Source organism: Kogia breviceps, chromosome 6, assembly GCF_026419965.1.
Source record: "Kogia breviceps isolate mKogBre1 chromosome 6, mKogBre1 haplotype 1, whole genome shotgun sequence".
NCBI lineage: Eukaryota > Metazoa > Chordata > Mammalia > Artiodactyla > Physeteridae > Kogia > Kogia breviceps.
This window is the reverse complement of record NC_081315.1, coordinates 104,643,285-104,661,649: the sequence shown is the minus strand read 5'-3', so window position 1 is coordinate 104,661,649 and position 18,365 is coordinate 104,643,285. Positions and strand designations below refer to the sequence as shown.

The window sequence follows — 18,365 nt, the reverse complement described above, 5'->3', positions numbered from 1 at the left end:
TTATTTTTTAAAAAGGCTCACAATGCACCAAACTCAGAAACAAAGGAGGGGGAAAGGGGCCTGTGGATTAAAATCGTTGGGGGAAAAACTCATAATTTAGAGTTAATTACCTAAAGTGTGAAGACTCTGGGAGTTCTTTCACGGTGAGAAAGAGGGGCTTCTCCTTTCTGAGTAAAATGAGAGGATGAAAGGAAGGTAGTAAAATAGAAATTAAGTTACTTACATGCATGGCAAGAATGCTTCTTGGGACTAACTCTCTGTATTGTCTAATGGTAAAGTGCCATGTTTTTATTCTCATGAGATCATCAAAGGTGAACTCCAAGATCAGTCTGCCTTCTGTACACACCTGGAAGCAACAAACAATGGACTCAGTGATTAGGTACTTTGTGATCACCACATTTTTGTAACTCACAGGTCGGCCACACAGGGTGACCTCCCTGACTCCCCTTGGGCGGTGCTGGATCTTGACAAAAATGTGACACAGGTGATGTATCCAAGGAGAACCAAGACAGGTGTAAGATCTGGAATCAGTGGGGTCAAAAGACAGCACAGCTGCTCACTAGCCATAAGCTAATGGTAACTCGACGAGTTACTACTGAAACTCCAGGACCCCCCATTTCTTCATTTGTAAATATACAGACAAAACCCATCTTATAGCAATGATATGTCAAAAACTCCTTGCACACAGTGTGTCCCCCACAAAATTGGTACTCTTTCACCTCCTTTTTTCTCCACTTTCATTATGCTTCTACCATAGGAGTCTGAACTCTGTTCTAATCTTGGTTATGCTACTCTGGGAGAAAGTATCTAATAAAAATATTCCTGCTTACGTATGAGTTACTACAAGGTTGCCCAACCAGAGAAAGTTTTTATTTCCAAAGAGAAATGCCAGACGGCAACGCTTAACCGAAGGCTGTGGGTATTAGTTAGTGACACGTGGAAAATAGAGGCACATTTAGAATATATTCCTTGAATCACATCCTATCAGCCATGACAAATTCTGCTTGCGTAAAGGGCCAGGCTTTGGGGGAGCCAAATTAATTTAAGAAAAAAATATATTATTAATGAGACAGAGTTTCTGAGACTCAGAAACTCCTTGATAGAGTGATCAGTGACAGGGTAGCATTTTTTTCTTCTTTTGAAAGTCAGATGATTTTTGGCATGTAGTTCTTATTTTATTTACCATTCTTTTCACTGTTGATGACTTTGAAATGAAAGAAAATGCTGGGTCTCATGGTACTCATTCTATCTCAACTATATAAGATAGGAAGTGGAGGCATAAAATTGGTTCAGTTGTAATTAAACAATTACAGCTCATTATTCAGCCCATGTTTACCTTAGAGAAGCAGTAGAAAATAATGGATGGAGGCTTTGGCATCAGAAAGTCCTAAATCCAAATCCTGACTCTATTTTCCACTTATTTTGCAACTTTGAGAAAAACAAATTCCTTAAGTTTCAGTTTCCTCATCTGTAAAATGAGGATAATAATATCCTTAGGTAGGACTGTTGGGAAAGTATATTAAATGAAATTGTGTATATAGATTGCCTAGTATCGTACCTGACAGTAAATGATAGTTTAAAGATGAAACACATGTAACCAAAGAACACAGAACCCCAGACCAGGGGTTGTTGTAATGTCTTATCTGAGACCTGGGGGGATGTTGAGCAGTGTCTCAGGGGCTTTGCTGGGAAAAGCTTAGCCTCCACCTGGATGCTGAGATTCCCACTCACTTTCTAGACTCAACCAGAACAGCTTCAGTTTTACCTGTTTTAAATATTGGACTTCTGATCAAGCCTTTTCGAAGAAAGATTTCTTAGACTGAGAAAAGAACAAAACTTTGGAAATCACTGCACTACACATTAAAAAAAAAAAGCAATCAACTGAGTAGGGAAAATGATCATTTCTAAAACTATAGTCCATGAAGATAATTAGCAATTTATACCAACCTTTTATGAAATATTAATAATCACTTCTTTCTTTGGGAATTTAATACAAAAAGCCACCATATATTGAGTTCCAACTATGTCCTAGGCACTGGGTTAGGTGATTTCTATTCTCTCTAATTTAAGGTAATATTTTCTTTAAAAAAGTGAAATACCAGTGCAGGAGAATTAGTAACGTGTTGATAGGGCACCACTTAAGAAAGATGCTAATAATGTCTGCCATTTTCATTTTATCAAAGGTCTCAGAAGCACTGTCAGATAATTATTGATAATCTGGGTGAAGACCTCTAACTCAGAGCCAATTAGCAGAATCTGTGGGTAATTTCAGGCATTGGGCTCTTTGCCCCAGAACTCCTTGGCTGAGTGGTCTTCAGAGCCTCATTTTTGGCAACTTTGCCATGGGAGTCAAGCACAGTGAAATTGGAGAAGACTTCAGCGTCCCCACCTCACTCCTCTAGAGCCTCATCAGCATTGGAATTAATTTAACAAGGTTTTCAAAAGAGTTGCATGGAGATTAAGACACGCAATTCCCCCTGGAGTGTTAACATGACAGAAGCCACATGCAGTGGAGGCTTTCACAAAGGGGAGGTAACTGCAGCCAGACATTGACAGAGAAATGTATTGACAATACAGGACAGGGAAGGGATATTTGGATGCTACAATCCTTTTCTTTTAAAGAGGGGGGATTATTGGCTGTTTAAACAAATATTAGCCCAGTTAAATGTCATCCTTTTTTTATTATCTAATCTGTTTGTTTTGTGTTTATGAACCATAAACCCAAGGCAGAGAGTGGTTTCGGTTTACTTCTACTGGAATAGAATTTCATAAAGGGAAGGCCTGGATGGAGTTCGTCTGATGAATTACTCAATTGGAGCAGCTCTAAGGTCAAGTTAAACTGTGCTTTTTGTTTACTGTGACATAGCAAACCAGCTGAGGACTCTTCATGCAGCCAAAATGCTATGGGCCTACAAAAGGGAACATCTCAACAGCCTTGGACTCCTCCTTTCTCAGCCAAAACCAAGCAATCATCTTTATCCAAGGCATAGCATGTGCAAAAGAGGAATCCTGAGAATTGAATCTAAGTTGATTGTGTTGGGTGTTTTCTTTAAGGGAAATTAAATGACTGACTTCCTTGAATGAAAAGATGGAAGAGAATTTGGTCACTGCTAATCTTCCCCAAATAATTCTACCCACAGCCTCCACCCAAGCCCTATGCAGTCTCTCCAACCCCTGCCCCCATCATGGAGGTTAAAGGAAACTGAAGGCTTTGTGATTTATTTTATATGCAACAACCAGCAAATGGAATAGAGGCACTTAAGTAAAAAAAAAAAACACATATGTATATATTCCTTGTTTGGAAATTGTAAAAAAAAAAGGGCATAACTTATGAAGGCGAATTAATGTTTTCTCTTTTCAGAAAAATTCTGTGCATTCCTTGTAATCAATACAATTAATGTAGCTTTTATCTAAAGTTGGCCTTTTTTAAAAAAAGCTGCCTTTCACTTGGAATCCAAAATCAAAAGGGTCCCCAATTAAGAAAACATTTTCTGTTGTGCTGAATTCATGTTACCGTACTGTGAGCTCTGACATTTTGTTTCTGTGGTAACCAAAATCAGCTGATTAGTTGGCATGGCAACAGAAAAGATGTAATCCCAGCAGACACACTCTAATCAATGCCCCCAGCACAGATGGTCTCCGGAGGATCAACAAGAAAGAGGCTGGCAGGCGTTCAGTGGATCACGTGCTAGCTTGAGACTAGGCCAGGAACAAGAGAACTAAAAAAGAACATTTCTCAAACTAACCGGTAGCTTTTTAACCCTTTTCTTTCTTTGACTAATTGTAAAGCAATACTGACCATGTAGTTGTATAATAAAATGATTCTCATGTAGCTTTTATGAAATACAATGTACTTTTTAGGTGGGGATGTTCACTTAATTTTCTTGGCCTTTATGCTTTGAACAGCATGCATGGACTAGTGCTTTTAGATTAACCGTTGCAAAAAGCTCATGTGTTTTACTTCGAGATGCTGCATATGTAAATGCATATGTCAATAAATATATATATATATACATTTATTAGAGCAATACAATCATTGATATAATAGTAATTTGGTTAGAGTCAGGATAAGAGCGTAAATGTATAAATCCTGAGTATAACATGGTAACATGGTGTATAGGCTAAGGTAAGAATGATGAACTAACTGTCAAAGACATGAATGAGGATTCATATTGGAAAACTGGTTGGTATTTCCATGGTACTTTTCTGCAGTAGTAAATAATTTCACGATAAATAATTGACATCAGAAAAAAAATCATAAACCTATGTTTACAGAAGTGATAAGGTGTCCGGTAAAGGCTGTAATTATGGTTCCAGTTTGTGAGCTCCCGAAATAATCCAACATGTACTCCAGAGAGGAGTTCTTTCACTATCTGCCAGAATTCACACCCTCAAATACAATTCAAGGGGTCTTTGACTCTGAAAACCTTTGTGACTGCTCTTCTGATTATTAAGCCTTGTTTCCAGTTTGATTCAAAATTGAATACAGAAAAGAAAGGCTTCAAAATGTGTATTTAAAAACTCTAATTACATATTTATCCATAATCTATAATGTTCCTAGGATCAGGAAATTGCAAAACATGCACTATGGTCCTGAGGAATATTAAATATTACTGTTGATTAGGACTGCGGCTGATTTTTGATTCACCAGTTGACCACATTTTCATAAAAGCAACTAAGAAATGCTGGGTCAAATGCTATTTGGAGAATTAGAGTTTATTGATATTCTAAATTAGAACAATGTGATAGTGCCTCACATAATGTGCTAAGTGATGCCATGTACTAATAGCAGGCTCCCCTTCAAAAAATTCCAAATTATTTTACTTTGTGATACTGAAATGTCATTAGCCCCTTGTTTTCTACTAAATAGTCATATTATTTTATTACATAAAGATGACTTATTTTTAATTAATAAAAGAACAAAAGAAAAATTGGAAAGATTCTTTGGGTAGTATAATAATCACCAAGGAGCAAAAAAAAGAGAAAAAAAATGAATGCTTTGGAATTTTCTAAAAATAAATGTGCATAATTAGCATCTGGACGAAGTCCACACAGCTAAGCTACATTTCCCAGAAAGGGATATCTTTCACCACAGTATAGAAATATTCATTACAAGAGTTGGCAAATGTATTGCTGTGGAGTAGAGTCAGATGGGTGATCTAAATAATTAAAGCTTGAGACCAAGAGAGCTGAGTTCAGGAGATTGTCCCATCTGGGAGGTGAGTACCATCTGAGAGGGGAGTGTTCCAGGATAGGGGAGAATGCAACAGAGGAAAACCTTAGCTTCTTAATTTGAATGAAAAAAGCACTTTATCAAGTCATCGAAAGAACTGGATTCTTTTTGATTTAAAACCAGTCCAGAATGTACAGCACTATATCTTCGGAACAACTGACGGTGCTCATTTCGGAAAAAGTTTTGGTCTGAGAAAGAAAGAAATTGAGGAAATAGATGAAAGCGCTATTTCAACATGCATTTTTATTTTCAGCGGCTACAGGCTTTGGAAGTAGCTCCTTCATTATGGGAAAGTTTTATTTACATATCACGGATTTCTTTTTTCCCTGAAAGCATAAGGAATTGGTGTGTTTTTCTTGAATGACCTAAAAGTAACAATAAGCCTACACAAACGATAATGAAGCAACAGAAAAAAGGCTTTCTCTGCAGTGCTCAGGCTTTGTAATGCTAGAAATGGCTCAGGTATCCGCAAGGTGATGTAAATGTTTTGTATCTCCGAAAATAGGTGAGCCACAGACACAGTAAACCATCATCTAGGTGATCATTCCTTTCCACACAGCAAAACGCTCTTTCCAGCATGGAGTTTCACATGCAGTGGGAACTCTCCTCTCTGCTCAACTGTTAAAAAGGAAGAAAGGGAAAAACCCACCTCCTCTTCCACATTTAAAATGTCTATTGACAAAAATCAAGATACCATAAAATCAATGGCATTTAATGATTTGCTTTTGCATTTTATAAGCGTTTCCTTTGCTTATAAGCATTTTATAAGCATTCCCTTTGGTTTTTTACTCCCTCGTGGGCACCGGAAAGGTTAAATCACACCAAGATCAAAGAATACTTTAAATAATAAACATTTTATAGCTACTCTTTCCGCAAAATGGTGCATAAGTAACAAACACATCTTCAGTTTTATAATCGGGCTTCTGCAATTAACCCTGATAATTCAATTTCTCTTAACTATAAAGAGAGGGTTGTCATTTGTGTTTCAACTAAAAGAGATAGCTGCTATCATTGATATTACAAATTAGTTTCACATTGAATCTTAGTCAAAATGCAATGAACTAGTGTTCATTAAAGTAAACTTCCGTTTGCCAGATTCTTTGACTAAATATTTATTCTTACTAATTTTTCTCCTTGGGAGAAGATATAAAGGGATTGTCTATAGTGTTCCATTTACATTTTTATGTTTTTGTGTTCCTTAAAGGTTATGGCTAGTTGAGTTGTGGTTTGTTGATTTTTTCCCCCCTGCTTGTTAATATTTGAATTTAGCTTTAAAAATTGTTAATTTTAGTAACAAAACACAAATACCGACCGCACAGTAATAGGAGAGTGTTCTTTTAGTTGTAGAAGACCCTTTGTATAAAAACCAAAATTCTGGGCTTCCCTGGTGGCGCAGTGGTTGGGGGTCCGCCTGCCAATGCAGGAGACATGGGTTCGTGCCTTGGTCCGGGAAGATCCCGCATGCCGCGGAGCGGCTGGGCCCATGAGCCATGGCCGCTAAGCCTGCGCGTCCGGAGCTTGTGCTCCGCAGCGGGAGAGGCCACAACAGTGAGAGGCCCGCATACCGCAACAAAACAAAACCAAAATTCAATGTAATATACAACATCATGGACTATAGTGAACAATACCTAGTCTAGTATCTTTCAAGTATTATATATTTGAAAGATACTAAGAGAGTGGGTCTTAGTTTTCATCACAAGAATTGTAACTATGCGTAGTGATGGATGTTAACTAAACTTATTGTAGTAATCATCTCACAATATATATACATATATCGAATCATTATTTCATATATTTAAAACTAATACACTGTTAAATGTCAATTATATCTCAATTTTTAAAAAACACCAAAATTCTAATTTAGCAGCCTAAGTTTGATAGGCAGCCAAAACTCTTCTCTTAGTCTTGAGGGTCTATCATGTTCGACTTCCCTGGGATCTGTATCACATGCACACACCTTAGAACAGGGTTCACCACAGGGTCTTGCCATGTTACAAACAAAAAAGATGACCTCACAGTGCTGAAAGCGTCTGAGATGTGAGAAGTCAAGTTAAAGTTCCAGAAGACAACCATAATTACTATGCTTCAATGCACCCAAAGAAGAACAAGGCTTGTTGCTGAGCCCGCCCTGTACCTTGGTAAACATGGGCTTCCCATGCTGGGTGACCATCGCACACTGGTCGCAGTCCACCGTGATGGATGAGTTGTGGTAGGATTCTTTTGAGTGTTTGAGAATGTAATACAGGTCAGTCACTCCTCCTTCAAACACAGTGCTAAAGTAACGGGGGATGAGGGTCCTGCCGATAGCTGGGAGAGAAACAACAGAGAAATAAACCATAAACAAAAATATCCAGATGGTCTCATATGCCCCACACCATTGCCAGACTTCCAACTGGATACAAATCATACCAGGAGGCAAATTTCTCTTTATTACTCACCATGTTCCTTCTGGGTTACAGTTAATAAAATAAAATCCCTAATATTCAGGAAAAATTTATATAGTCATCTTTCCAGATCTGGTGTCCATCAACAATCAGTAATGTAAGAGTCAATACTTGAAACATAAGGGGGGCAAAGGTACTGACTACTTTGAACCTCATGTGTAGTCTCTAAGTTAAAATATTTTCAAAAAATAAAACATATCCAATTCACCTGGATTTTTCAATGGATTGTTTGCAGACCAGTTACCCAATCATGTTTTAGTAGTAGTCATAATGATATAAATTTTGATAACGTAATGCTTTGTGGTATGTGAAGGATTTTGGCTTTCACTCATTGGATCTTTAGCACAGCCCCAAGAGAATTGGGGACTGAGACCCAAAAAGGTTAATACAAGAGAAAAAGTTTTTAGGAATGTTTCAAAGTCACATGATTTATAAGTAGATAACTTGGGGTCTCTAACCTCAAATCTGCAAACACCCAACCAGTAAAACACTTTCCAACACTATGTCTCAAATTGCTTTAATGAAGGGAAATCTTTTAAAAAGTGATCCGTAACTGTATATACAAAGAGATCCATACCTATGTAAGTGCTGATTACTCTCTCTGCTTCTGGAGTTGAATAAAATATCTTTCCAGAATAAAAGGGCCATTTTCAGAGAACTTGATACCTTCTACTTGGTCTAAATTGGTCTCTTTCATTCCACGTGTCCTGTCCTGCCCCATTTTAGTTTGAGAGATTGGTAAGTAGCTGGGTCCCTCTGATATATGACGCTTAGAAACCAGCTAACAAGCCCTTGCTTTAGCAGAGATTTTAAATCCTCTTACATTGAAAATCCCAACTCATAATATCAGGAATTTTGCCTATGTGCAGATTGTGAGGCAAAGTACTAAAGCGCTCTCAAGCGATTGAAGGTTTTTAATAAATCTCTTACGTTCACTATATAAGGCTTCCTGAAAGACAAAAATAATACTTAAGATAAATAAATTACCAAAGAGAGCTTTAGTAGGAAAAACCATGCAATTTTCACTTGAATGTTTAAAAATGTTTAATTTCATTTTAAAAGCATCAGTATTTATCCATTTTGGATGGATCTATACCTCTTTTGTACATGGATTTTCAGAAAAAAAAAAAAAAAACTATAAAAATACCCTGCCAAACTGTTTTCTGAAGTGATCTCTAAAGAACCCCGATGTGGATGACTAGTCTGAATAATTTATATAGTTGTTATTGCTTCATATTTACTGCAGTGAAATCAATCAACAAGTGTGTGCTAAATATTCCAGGATCTTTGGCAATTTCATCCTAAATAATCCTTATACATACATTTTCTAAACACTGCCTAATCCCCAACAGTGCATGTTTATTTGCTAAATATAAAATTCAAATAAGAGTAATCTGAGTCCATCATATCCTTAAATATATGCATAGCTGATATATTATAAAGAAAACTTTGTTAATACGAAAAACCTTATTATACTTTGCTAAACAGCTAAAATTAATTAAATGCATTTCAAATATTCTAACTTAAAACTAATTACCATAAATCAGCTCTAGTAATTTGACATTTGGGGATCTATACTGTGGAAAATAAACACAAACCATAAAAATATAGATACACGGGCTTCCCTGGTGGCTCAGTGGTTGAGAATCCGCCTGCCAATGCAGGGGACACGGGTTCGAGCCCTGGTCTGGGAAGATCCCACATGCCGCGAAGCAACTAGGCCCGTGAGCCCCAGCTACTGAGCCTGCGCGTCTGGAGCTTGTGCTCCACAAGAGAGGCCACGACAGTGAGAGGCCCGCGCACTGCGATGAAGAGTGGCCCCCACTCACCGCAACTAGAGAAAGCCCTAGCATAGAAACTAAGACCCAACACAGACAAAAATAAATAAATAAATAAAATACAATTTGCTAAAAAAAAAAAAAGGGTAGAGGAATTAAAAAAAAATATATATATATATATAGATAGATATAGGGTGAAAATATTTTACTACAATATCCAAGGAATTGTCACATTAAAAAGGTTATTGCAAATAAACATCATTGGATTAACCTACATTATAGTTTATTCATGAAGCCTGCACAATTTAATTTCGTTTTAGTAGTGTTTGCTCTATGATATCATTATTTCCATTCATAGTTTAAGAAAAGTCAAATGGGAAAAAAGTTTGTAATTCCTTAACTTTAAATTTTTAATCATGTCTCCAACTCCAGGAAATGTACAAGCTGTATAGTCAATAGACGTAGAGGGAAATTCAGCTTTGCTTCATGGAATACTTTCTAGCACTGAGGGAAATGATTGTTATGGATACCTGAGGTTTGTTTTCAGTCCTGTTTCCTTTGTGGGGCTGCCTGTACCATTTTTTTGGAAACGTATGGTCTTACTTGGACCATCACTCACAAAGCTCTGTTATCCACTGTGCTAGACTGCTACTCTGATGGCCCCAACCAACCACAACAATGGAATTCATGTTCTTGTGTATGTAGTCTCCTCTTTTCAAATCTGGACTGGGCCCTGTGATCTGCTTTAATTAACAGAATGTAGTGCAAGTGACCTTGTGTCTATTGGGGCCAAAACTTAAGAAGGCCTGGAAGCTTCCACTTTGTGCTTGGGGGAAAAACCCGTTGCTATGTACAAAGTCCAACTACTCTAAAACTGCCATCCTGTGAGACGCCCAACCTAGCCATGTGAGCAGCCACATGAAGGGGAACTGTGTTTTCCAGACAATAACCCCAGCTGAGCATCCGGCCAACAGCCAGCACCAGCTTGCATGAGTGAAGCCATTTCGGAAGTAGATCCTTGAGCCCCAAGTGAGCTGCCTCAAGCTGGTTTCACACAGATCAGAAATGAGTTGCCTTCCAGAGACTTTGCCCAAGTTGCAGGATCATGAGTAAATAAAAGAAAATTTTTTTTTTTTTTGCGCGGTAGGCGGGCCTCTCACTTTTGTGGCCTCTCCCGTTGGGGAGCACAGGCTCCGCGGCCATGGCTCACGGGCCCAGCCGCTTCGCGGCATGTGGGATCTTCTCGGACCGGGGCACGAACCCGTGTCCCCTACATCGGCAAGCGAACCCTCAGCCACTGCGCCACCAGGGAAGCCCAAGAAATGTTTGTATTTTAAGCCAATAAGTCTTTTAGAATCCTTTTCTGAAAGAAAGAGGGCAGTTTTGCCACTAAAAGCATGTGAATTGTGGAAATGCGGAAGCTTGCATATAGAGGAAAGCAGATCAGAGAGACCAAGAGTCTTTGTGGACTGATTTGGGCCTTGTCTTAGCTGGGAGTGAAGCCAACTCAATCCCTTGGAGGTCCCACTTATGGGAGATATACCACCCCCCCTCCTTTTCTTGCTTGAGTGTGTGTTAGCTTTCTGTGATTTGCAAACAGAAGAATCCTGATTAATGTTGTCCTGTTCCAGAATGGAATGGAGGCGTGAACACACATAAAATAAGGAGGAAGTGATGAGAAAAAGGTGTTGTCAGAGACTATTAGTTTTTTATTGTTGCTGTAACAAATTACTACAAACTTAGTGGCTTAAAATCTACCTATCGGGCTTCCCTGGTGGCGCAGTGGTTGAGAATCCGCCTGCCGATGCAGGGGATACGGGTTCGTGCCCCGGTCCGGGAAGATCCCACATGCCGCGGAGCGGCTGGGCCCGTGAGCCATGGCCGCTGAGCCTGCGCGTCCGGAGCCTGTGCTCCGCAACGGGAGAGGCCACAGCAGTGAGAGGCCCGCGAACCACAAAAAAAAAAAAAAAAAAAAAAAAAAAATCTATCTATCTATCATCATCTATCTGCCTTATAGTTCTGACAATCTGACATGGGTCTTGCTGGGCCAAAATCAAGGTGTCAGCAGGGTTGCATTTCTCTCTACAGGCTCAATTTTCTTGCTTTTCTAGCACCAACAGGCTGTCTCTACTCCTTTGCTGTGGCCCCCTCCCCCATCTTCAAAGTCAGCAATGGTGGATGGAATCCTCATGGCCTCATTTTCACTTCCTCTTCTGCCTCCCTTTTCAGCTTTTAAGGACCCTTGTGATTGTACCGGACCCACCCAAATAATCCAAGATAATCTCCCATCTCAAGGTCCTTCATTTAATTGGATCTGCAAAGTTCCTTTTGCCACGTAAGGTAAGGTAACATATTCATAGGTACCAGGGATTCGGTCTGGACATCTCTGGGAGGCTACTATTCTGTCTACCATAAAGATTATCTTTAAAGAGCTTCTGTTCTGCAAGGGAGTATAGTCAAAAATACAACACACACGCACACACACACACACATGGTGCAACATATAGATAATGTACAGTGAATGGGACAAACAACTAGAAAAAAAAAAATTGCATGTGCTTGAGGAAATCCCTCTAGCTCATTCACTGATCTCTTCTATAAACATTCACTGAACCCACAGTAGGTGTAAAGCTCTTTGGCAAGTGCTGGAAACACAAAGATAGATTTTTGTCCTTGTCTTTATACCTCATTTCTAATAACAAATATCTAAGTATCTGTAACACAATGTGAAAACAGTTAAAGTTAAAAAATAGGTTTATGATTTTAAACTCTTTGCCATTTTCTTCTGAATCCTGAATTAGATATAAAATTTTATTATTTTTGAAGCACCAAGAAGATTAAAATGTCCTTTTAATAAATTGTGCAACCACACTGCACAGCCTAATATAAATGACTTTAAATCAGTGAACATCTCAGATTTAGACCCCGTGGTACCCTGACTCATCAGCCACACCAATTCTAGATCTATTTAAGTTTTATACTGTCACACTCATAAGCTGCACCTTAAGCTTTACATTTATACTTTAGTCCTTGGAATTAAAAATAATTTAAATATTGATATGTATAAATCTACATTGTGCCTCCACAAAAGGGATCGTATCTTTCAAATATACTTGAAAAGAGATTAAGATTCTAATCGATTATTAAATTGATTCTATTTTTCTAACACATTTAGGTCAATGCTCCAAAAATTGGAAAGGGAAAGTATGGCGACTAAGAGAGCATGGGAAGATTTTCTGTGATATTAGGTGAGTGGAATACGATAATGTTATTTATCCATGTGTTTATGAAACAGAAAAGAAAATCACAGATTAAATTATTCAGGAGCCTGAAATGTGTATAAAGGATGTTTAAATAATGCTCTACTGTGTAGGTAAACATTATTAGTCCAGAAGAGCTAGCACTTTATCCTTAGCTAATTTGGATGTTGAGCTCTGAATTCCAGTTCCTTGGGAAGTTTTTCACTGTTGTTCTGTCTTGTCCCCAAGCACCGGCACTGCTCCCCAGAAGTTCTTGCACAGGGCTGATGGCGCTATGGAGGCAGGATCTAGCTTCTATCTTTTCTTGTAGGTGTTACTTGTAGACGTTAAGATATCTACAGGATACTTGTGGATATTAGCTGATTTTTTTCCCCCATTTAGAAACCAAATGGATTCCTTGGGAACACTTAATCACTGAGATGATATAGACTACTGTGCATCTGCCTTTTGGAGCATTTTGTCTCTAATAATAATTATGAAACTTTTTCTAAAACTCTTAAGGGTGTTTATAAGGAATTCACATGAAAGAAATTGCAAAAAGAAAATGATCATATGGGAAAATGTTCAAACTAGTAATCAAAGTACTATACATATTAAAATAATAATAAAAAGACTAAAACATAAATCTGATGAGGTTGTGGTGAAACAAGCATACTCACATACTTCTAGGGAAATCAATGTAACAATTGCTCCTTGTCTGGAGAATCTCTGACTCTGTGGTAGTTTATTAGGTGTGACTCTAAGCTCTTGGTAAATACCCTTGCCAAACTGCAGTTCTAATGTTTGGATCTTAAGCGCTCTGAAGTTCTCCAAGTCCTTTGAGAAACCACTGTCTAATGTTAAGACCTTTGATTTGGGGCCATCACTTATATTCTAAATGCCTGTAATTTCATCTTTCAAAGAAAATTCACTTCAAAAAAATGTAAGAGGTTGAGGACCCCAATTAAAATGGGGAATAAGAAGAATGCTTATAACTAACAATATATTAGTACCACTTAACTCTTGACAATTATTTAACTAAAGATTTTCTACCTCATTGGAAAGAGAAAACCATATAACCACACAACGCATTTGTGCTTTTAATTAGGCAAAGTCAATTATAATAAAACAAGTGGTAACTCTGATTTTTAAAGAATTTTTCATAAACAAGATAGTGGATAAACTGGTTGCCTAAGTCTAAGTAGTTTTAGTTTTATACAGTTGTTCTAAACCTGCAGTACCTCAGAAATCCAAAAGGAAATTCTACTACTGAAATACCACTGCATAATAAATAAAAAATTCTACTACATAATAAACACAGATTCATTCAACTTTAGACTTACCTGTATTCAGAAATTAGTAAACGCATTATGCTAGCATGTAAATGGAAATGCGCCTAGTAGTGAAATAAACAATATTGATGTTTTTATTTATTATAAATAACCATTATAAATAGTCAAAACAATGGAAATAAGACATGCTTGAAGTTTGATAGGGGTGATACAGGTTCAAGGCAGATTCCTTTGTCTCAATGAAGGGAAAACAAGCCAAATTCATTTTACTTCAATATATTAACATTATTTTCATTCTAACATATCTTTTACTTCTTTTCTCAAGCAAAGAAGTCTGATTTAAGTATCTTCTTTCTTGCTATTTCAAAGATTCTTTCATTCAGTATATGTTTATTAAGTACCTGCTACGGGCCTGGCTTTGTTCTAGGTGATGGAGATAAATAGCAGACAAGTGGGAAGACAGAGAATAAAGCGGGTAGTGAAGGAAGGTAGTCTAGTTTAGACTGGCTGCTCTGCAAGGCTGCCATGGGGAGGTGTTGATGGAGCTGAGTCTGGACTGAACGGGCCATGTGAGCATCCCAGGGACCAGCAAGGACAAAGGCCTTAAGAGAGGAATAAGCTAGAATTGAAGGTGCTTGGCGTGTCCTAGTATCAGAAAGCAGGCAGTGTGGAAGGACCATAGGCAAGGAGAGTGAGGTGACAGTTGAGCTCAGAGAAGGAGATGGGGTCAGATTATCTGGAGCCTTCTTGCCACGGCAAAGGGCTGACATGTCAATCTTAGTGCAATGAGATAGCACTGGAAGGCTTCAGCCAGGGATGTCATCAGATGGACCTACTATGTTTTAAAATGTATCATGATCTGATGAAGGTACTGTTTTTAAATGTGTCATCCATCTGTCAACGTGGTTCCAAAACACCACAAAATTTTTTGATCCTCCCAGAAATCTAATAGGCATTTTTCTTCCATTTTCTACCAAAAGACTTCTGCCACACCACCTCACACATGTGCTGGAGAAACAACGATGACTGTGATAAACCCCAGCCCGCTCTTAGGGAGCTTCTGATCAAGCAATTGTTAGAGCTATTAATTCATTAATTAAGGACAAATGAGATGTGTGTCATGGTTTGCTCTTGTTTTCCACTGTTTATCCATCGCCTGACACACATTTAGGACCCGTACATATTTGCTGAATGAATGGGTGCAGTCCATGAATGGATTTACATGTTCCAAGTTCCAAGAACTTAACTTGTAACCCTTACTTCATTTCCTTTCATTTAATTCAACCAGTGCCTTGGCATAATCAGATAATTTTGGATCCCGATTTTTTCAGCTCTACCACAGGGTGTTTCTCTCACTCATGTGCCTCTCATCATGGGCAAAGTTTCTGTATCCCTTTATCCAAAGCACTGATAATAACATTCTGCAGATGAGGTCCACAGCCATGGCTGGACCTCTTACCATGAATCAGTACCCTCTAAGTATGAAATTGAAATCCTTTACTGACTTTCAGAATAAGTCCATGCTCTAGTTACTGATGCCTCATGGACATGGTGCAGGGTTGATGGGGAGAGAGTGAGGTGTCAGAGAAAGACCTAAGCTAAAGGATGAAAAGACATCAGTCAGACACAGGGGACCAGGGGGAAGAGAGTAGTCCTGGTTCAGAGGACAGATAGCATGTGTCAAGGAGCACATGTGCGTTTCCCATGATTTGGGCTGCTGCTTTCGTCAGATCTTATATATTTATACCTTAGAAGAGCTTGTCTGGATGAACTACTCCATTACATAACGTTCTCTCATTCCTTCCTTATGACAGTACAATATTCTTTTAGTTATCCAAACTTTATAATATAGTTTACATCCGGTAGATTTATTTCTGCCCTCGCTATTATTTTTATTTCAACATTTTCATAATTATACTGTTTATTCTTCAAGATGAACCTTAAGATAATTTTGTCAAGTCCACCCGTCCCTCCCCACTGAGAAAAATTGGAAGGAGGTTGGTTTAAATTAAATTGAATTTGCTAAACAAGGGTTGACATCTTTAAAATACCCAATCCTCCCGTACAGGAACATGAAATATTTGTCCATTTGTTTAAATCTTTATTTCTACCTCAACATCATTCTGTAGCTTTCCATAGGTAAATAGCTAACAATGCTTGAATATTTTAGTTATGCTGAATGGTTAATATAATTTTTTTCATTATATTTCTATTTGGAACACTTACTTGAATGCTCCTACTATTTTAATTGTTCTTTGGAAGATTTTTTTTGAGTTTTCTAGGTGAAGAAATCTATGTATTTCCTTCTTTCAAATATATTTATACCATTAATTTCTCATCTTATTACACTAGTTAGAACAGCTCTTTGAGAAAAAAAAGTATTAAATAATGAGGAAAGCAGTAGGCTTTCTTTTATTTTTTCCCTAATTTTTTTGAGAATTTCTTCTAGGATTAAGGGAAGTACTATATGTTGATTTGAGATCTGATCATATTACTTATTATGGAAAGAAAAACAAATTCTTTTTCTACATCTTGTTTTTATGATTTTGTCCTTTTTAATCCTGATGGATGTTTAATTTGATCAAATGCCTTCTCACTTACTATTGAGTTGATTATCTAAGTTCCTTTAGAAAGCTATCTATTAACATATTTTTAATTATTGAATAATTTTTGTACTCGGTATAAACCTTTCTCTTGTGCACACATGCACACATATATTTTTAAATAAATTTTTGCATAAATTCAACTTATGATTTCACTAATTTCTTTGACAAATATCCATGAAAGCAGTGCTTTATATGAGGCACTAGCCTAGCTACTAAATTAGAATGATAGAGCCAGAGAAGACCTCAGGTTTAGTCCAGTGACTCCCATAGCATTTTCTAATCCCAATGGGTCTCTGACAATCTCAAAATGCAACCTTAGCTAGTTCCATATTTCAAAAATACTATTAAAAAAGGAATATGTTTAGCATGTTTCTCTGATTTGAGTAGGAATGAACTCAACTCATGGTGATACTGATTAGCTCCTGAGTAGTGATTATGAACAACACTTAACATATGTGGGAAAAATATAATACAAAACACTAACAATTATTTAATAAATGTAATAAGGTTATTCATGAGTATATTCCACATCCTCATTTTACAGCAGAAAAATCTAATGACTAGAGAAGAAAGCTGCATAGCTACTTGGGGCCAGGATGAGGTAAAGTAGAATGTTGTTTTTAATCAACCAATCTTTATTTCTATGCCTGAATTTAATTTTTATTAATTTTTAAAATTACGTAAGTAATACACATGCAAAAAATTAATACAGTACTGTTGCAGAGACTCACTAACTGTTCACTAGATCTGATTTCTTTTTCTAGGCATAGAATAGACCTCATTTTTTTTTTAAATTTTTTTTTTTTTTTTTGCGGTATGCGGGCCTCTCACTGTTGTGGCCTCTCCCGTTGCGGAGCACAGGCTCCGGACGCGCGGGCTCAGCGGCCATGGCTCACGGGCCCAGCCGCTCTGCGGCATGTGGGATCTTCCCGGACCGGGGCACGAACCCGCGTCCGCTGCATCGGCAGGCGGACTCTCAACCACTGCGCCGCCAGGGAAGCCCTGACCTCATTTCTTAAACTGCCTTTCAGTTGCGTGCTTGTGATGGAGTTGTAACCAATGCCCAATGGACGTTCTCATTGTTTTCATTTTTTTTCCACCAAGTAGACATCAAGACATATTCAACTTTCAGAAATGACGAGTAAAATCATTCTACATGTAATTGGCAAGCTCTTTCCCACCTCTAACAGCCAGATATTGAAGACGCAGCAGAGGATTCTGTGGACGCTCACCCGCCATGGATGGAGTAGCCAGGAGATGGGAGGAGCCTGGATTACCACCAGGAGGAAAGCTGCCACATACTGGGAAAACCCATTTGGACTTTGAGATACCAAGTTTTATTTGTTGAAGAAGCTAGGGTTAACTAATACAATTATTAGGAGTCTAAAGTTTCCCTGACAACCAATGTCAGTGCCTTCACTCCTCCCCAGGTCACCTCTGTTATCAGTATGTTATTATGTAGTCTTGTAAATATTTAAATTATACATTTATCTCCATTTATATGTCCACATAGATAACACATTATCATTTTATGTGCATGCTTTTTGTTTTGTTCTATTTGTTTTACATAAAAGTTATATAATAAATCTATCTATATGGAACTTGTCTTTTTTCACTCAATAATACATCTTTGAGTTCTAAGACTAAGACAGCTAATTGATTAGGCATTGCTTGATTTTAATCACTAGATTGTATTCCAGAATACAGCTGTTTCACTCATTATTTAAACATTCCCTTGTTGAGGGACATAGACAGTGTTTTTCAACTTTTTCC

At 37.8% G+C, this 18,365-nt stretch overlaps 1 protein-coding gene across 12 annotated transcripts in view; it reads right to left on the bottom strand.

Annotated features, from left to right (window-relative positions):
* The window catches only part of LDB2 (LIM domain binding 2), a 393,773-nt gene that overhangs the window by 73,237 nt on the left and 302,171 nt on the right, over window positions 1–18,365 (bottom strand). For all 12 annotated transcript variants that reach the window (XM_059066468.2, XM_059066465.2, XM_059066469.2 and 9 more), the window contains exons 3-4: window positions 7,368–7,540; window positions 224–346 (exon numbers count right to left, since the gene is read on the bottom strand). In XM_059066468.2, the coding sequence (XP_058922451.1) occupies window positions 224–346; window positions 7,368–7,540 (296 nt within the window). The remainder of the gene's footprint in view (window positions 1–223; window positions 347–7,367; window positions 7,541–18,365) is intronic.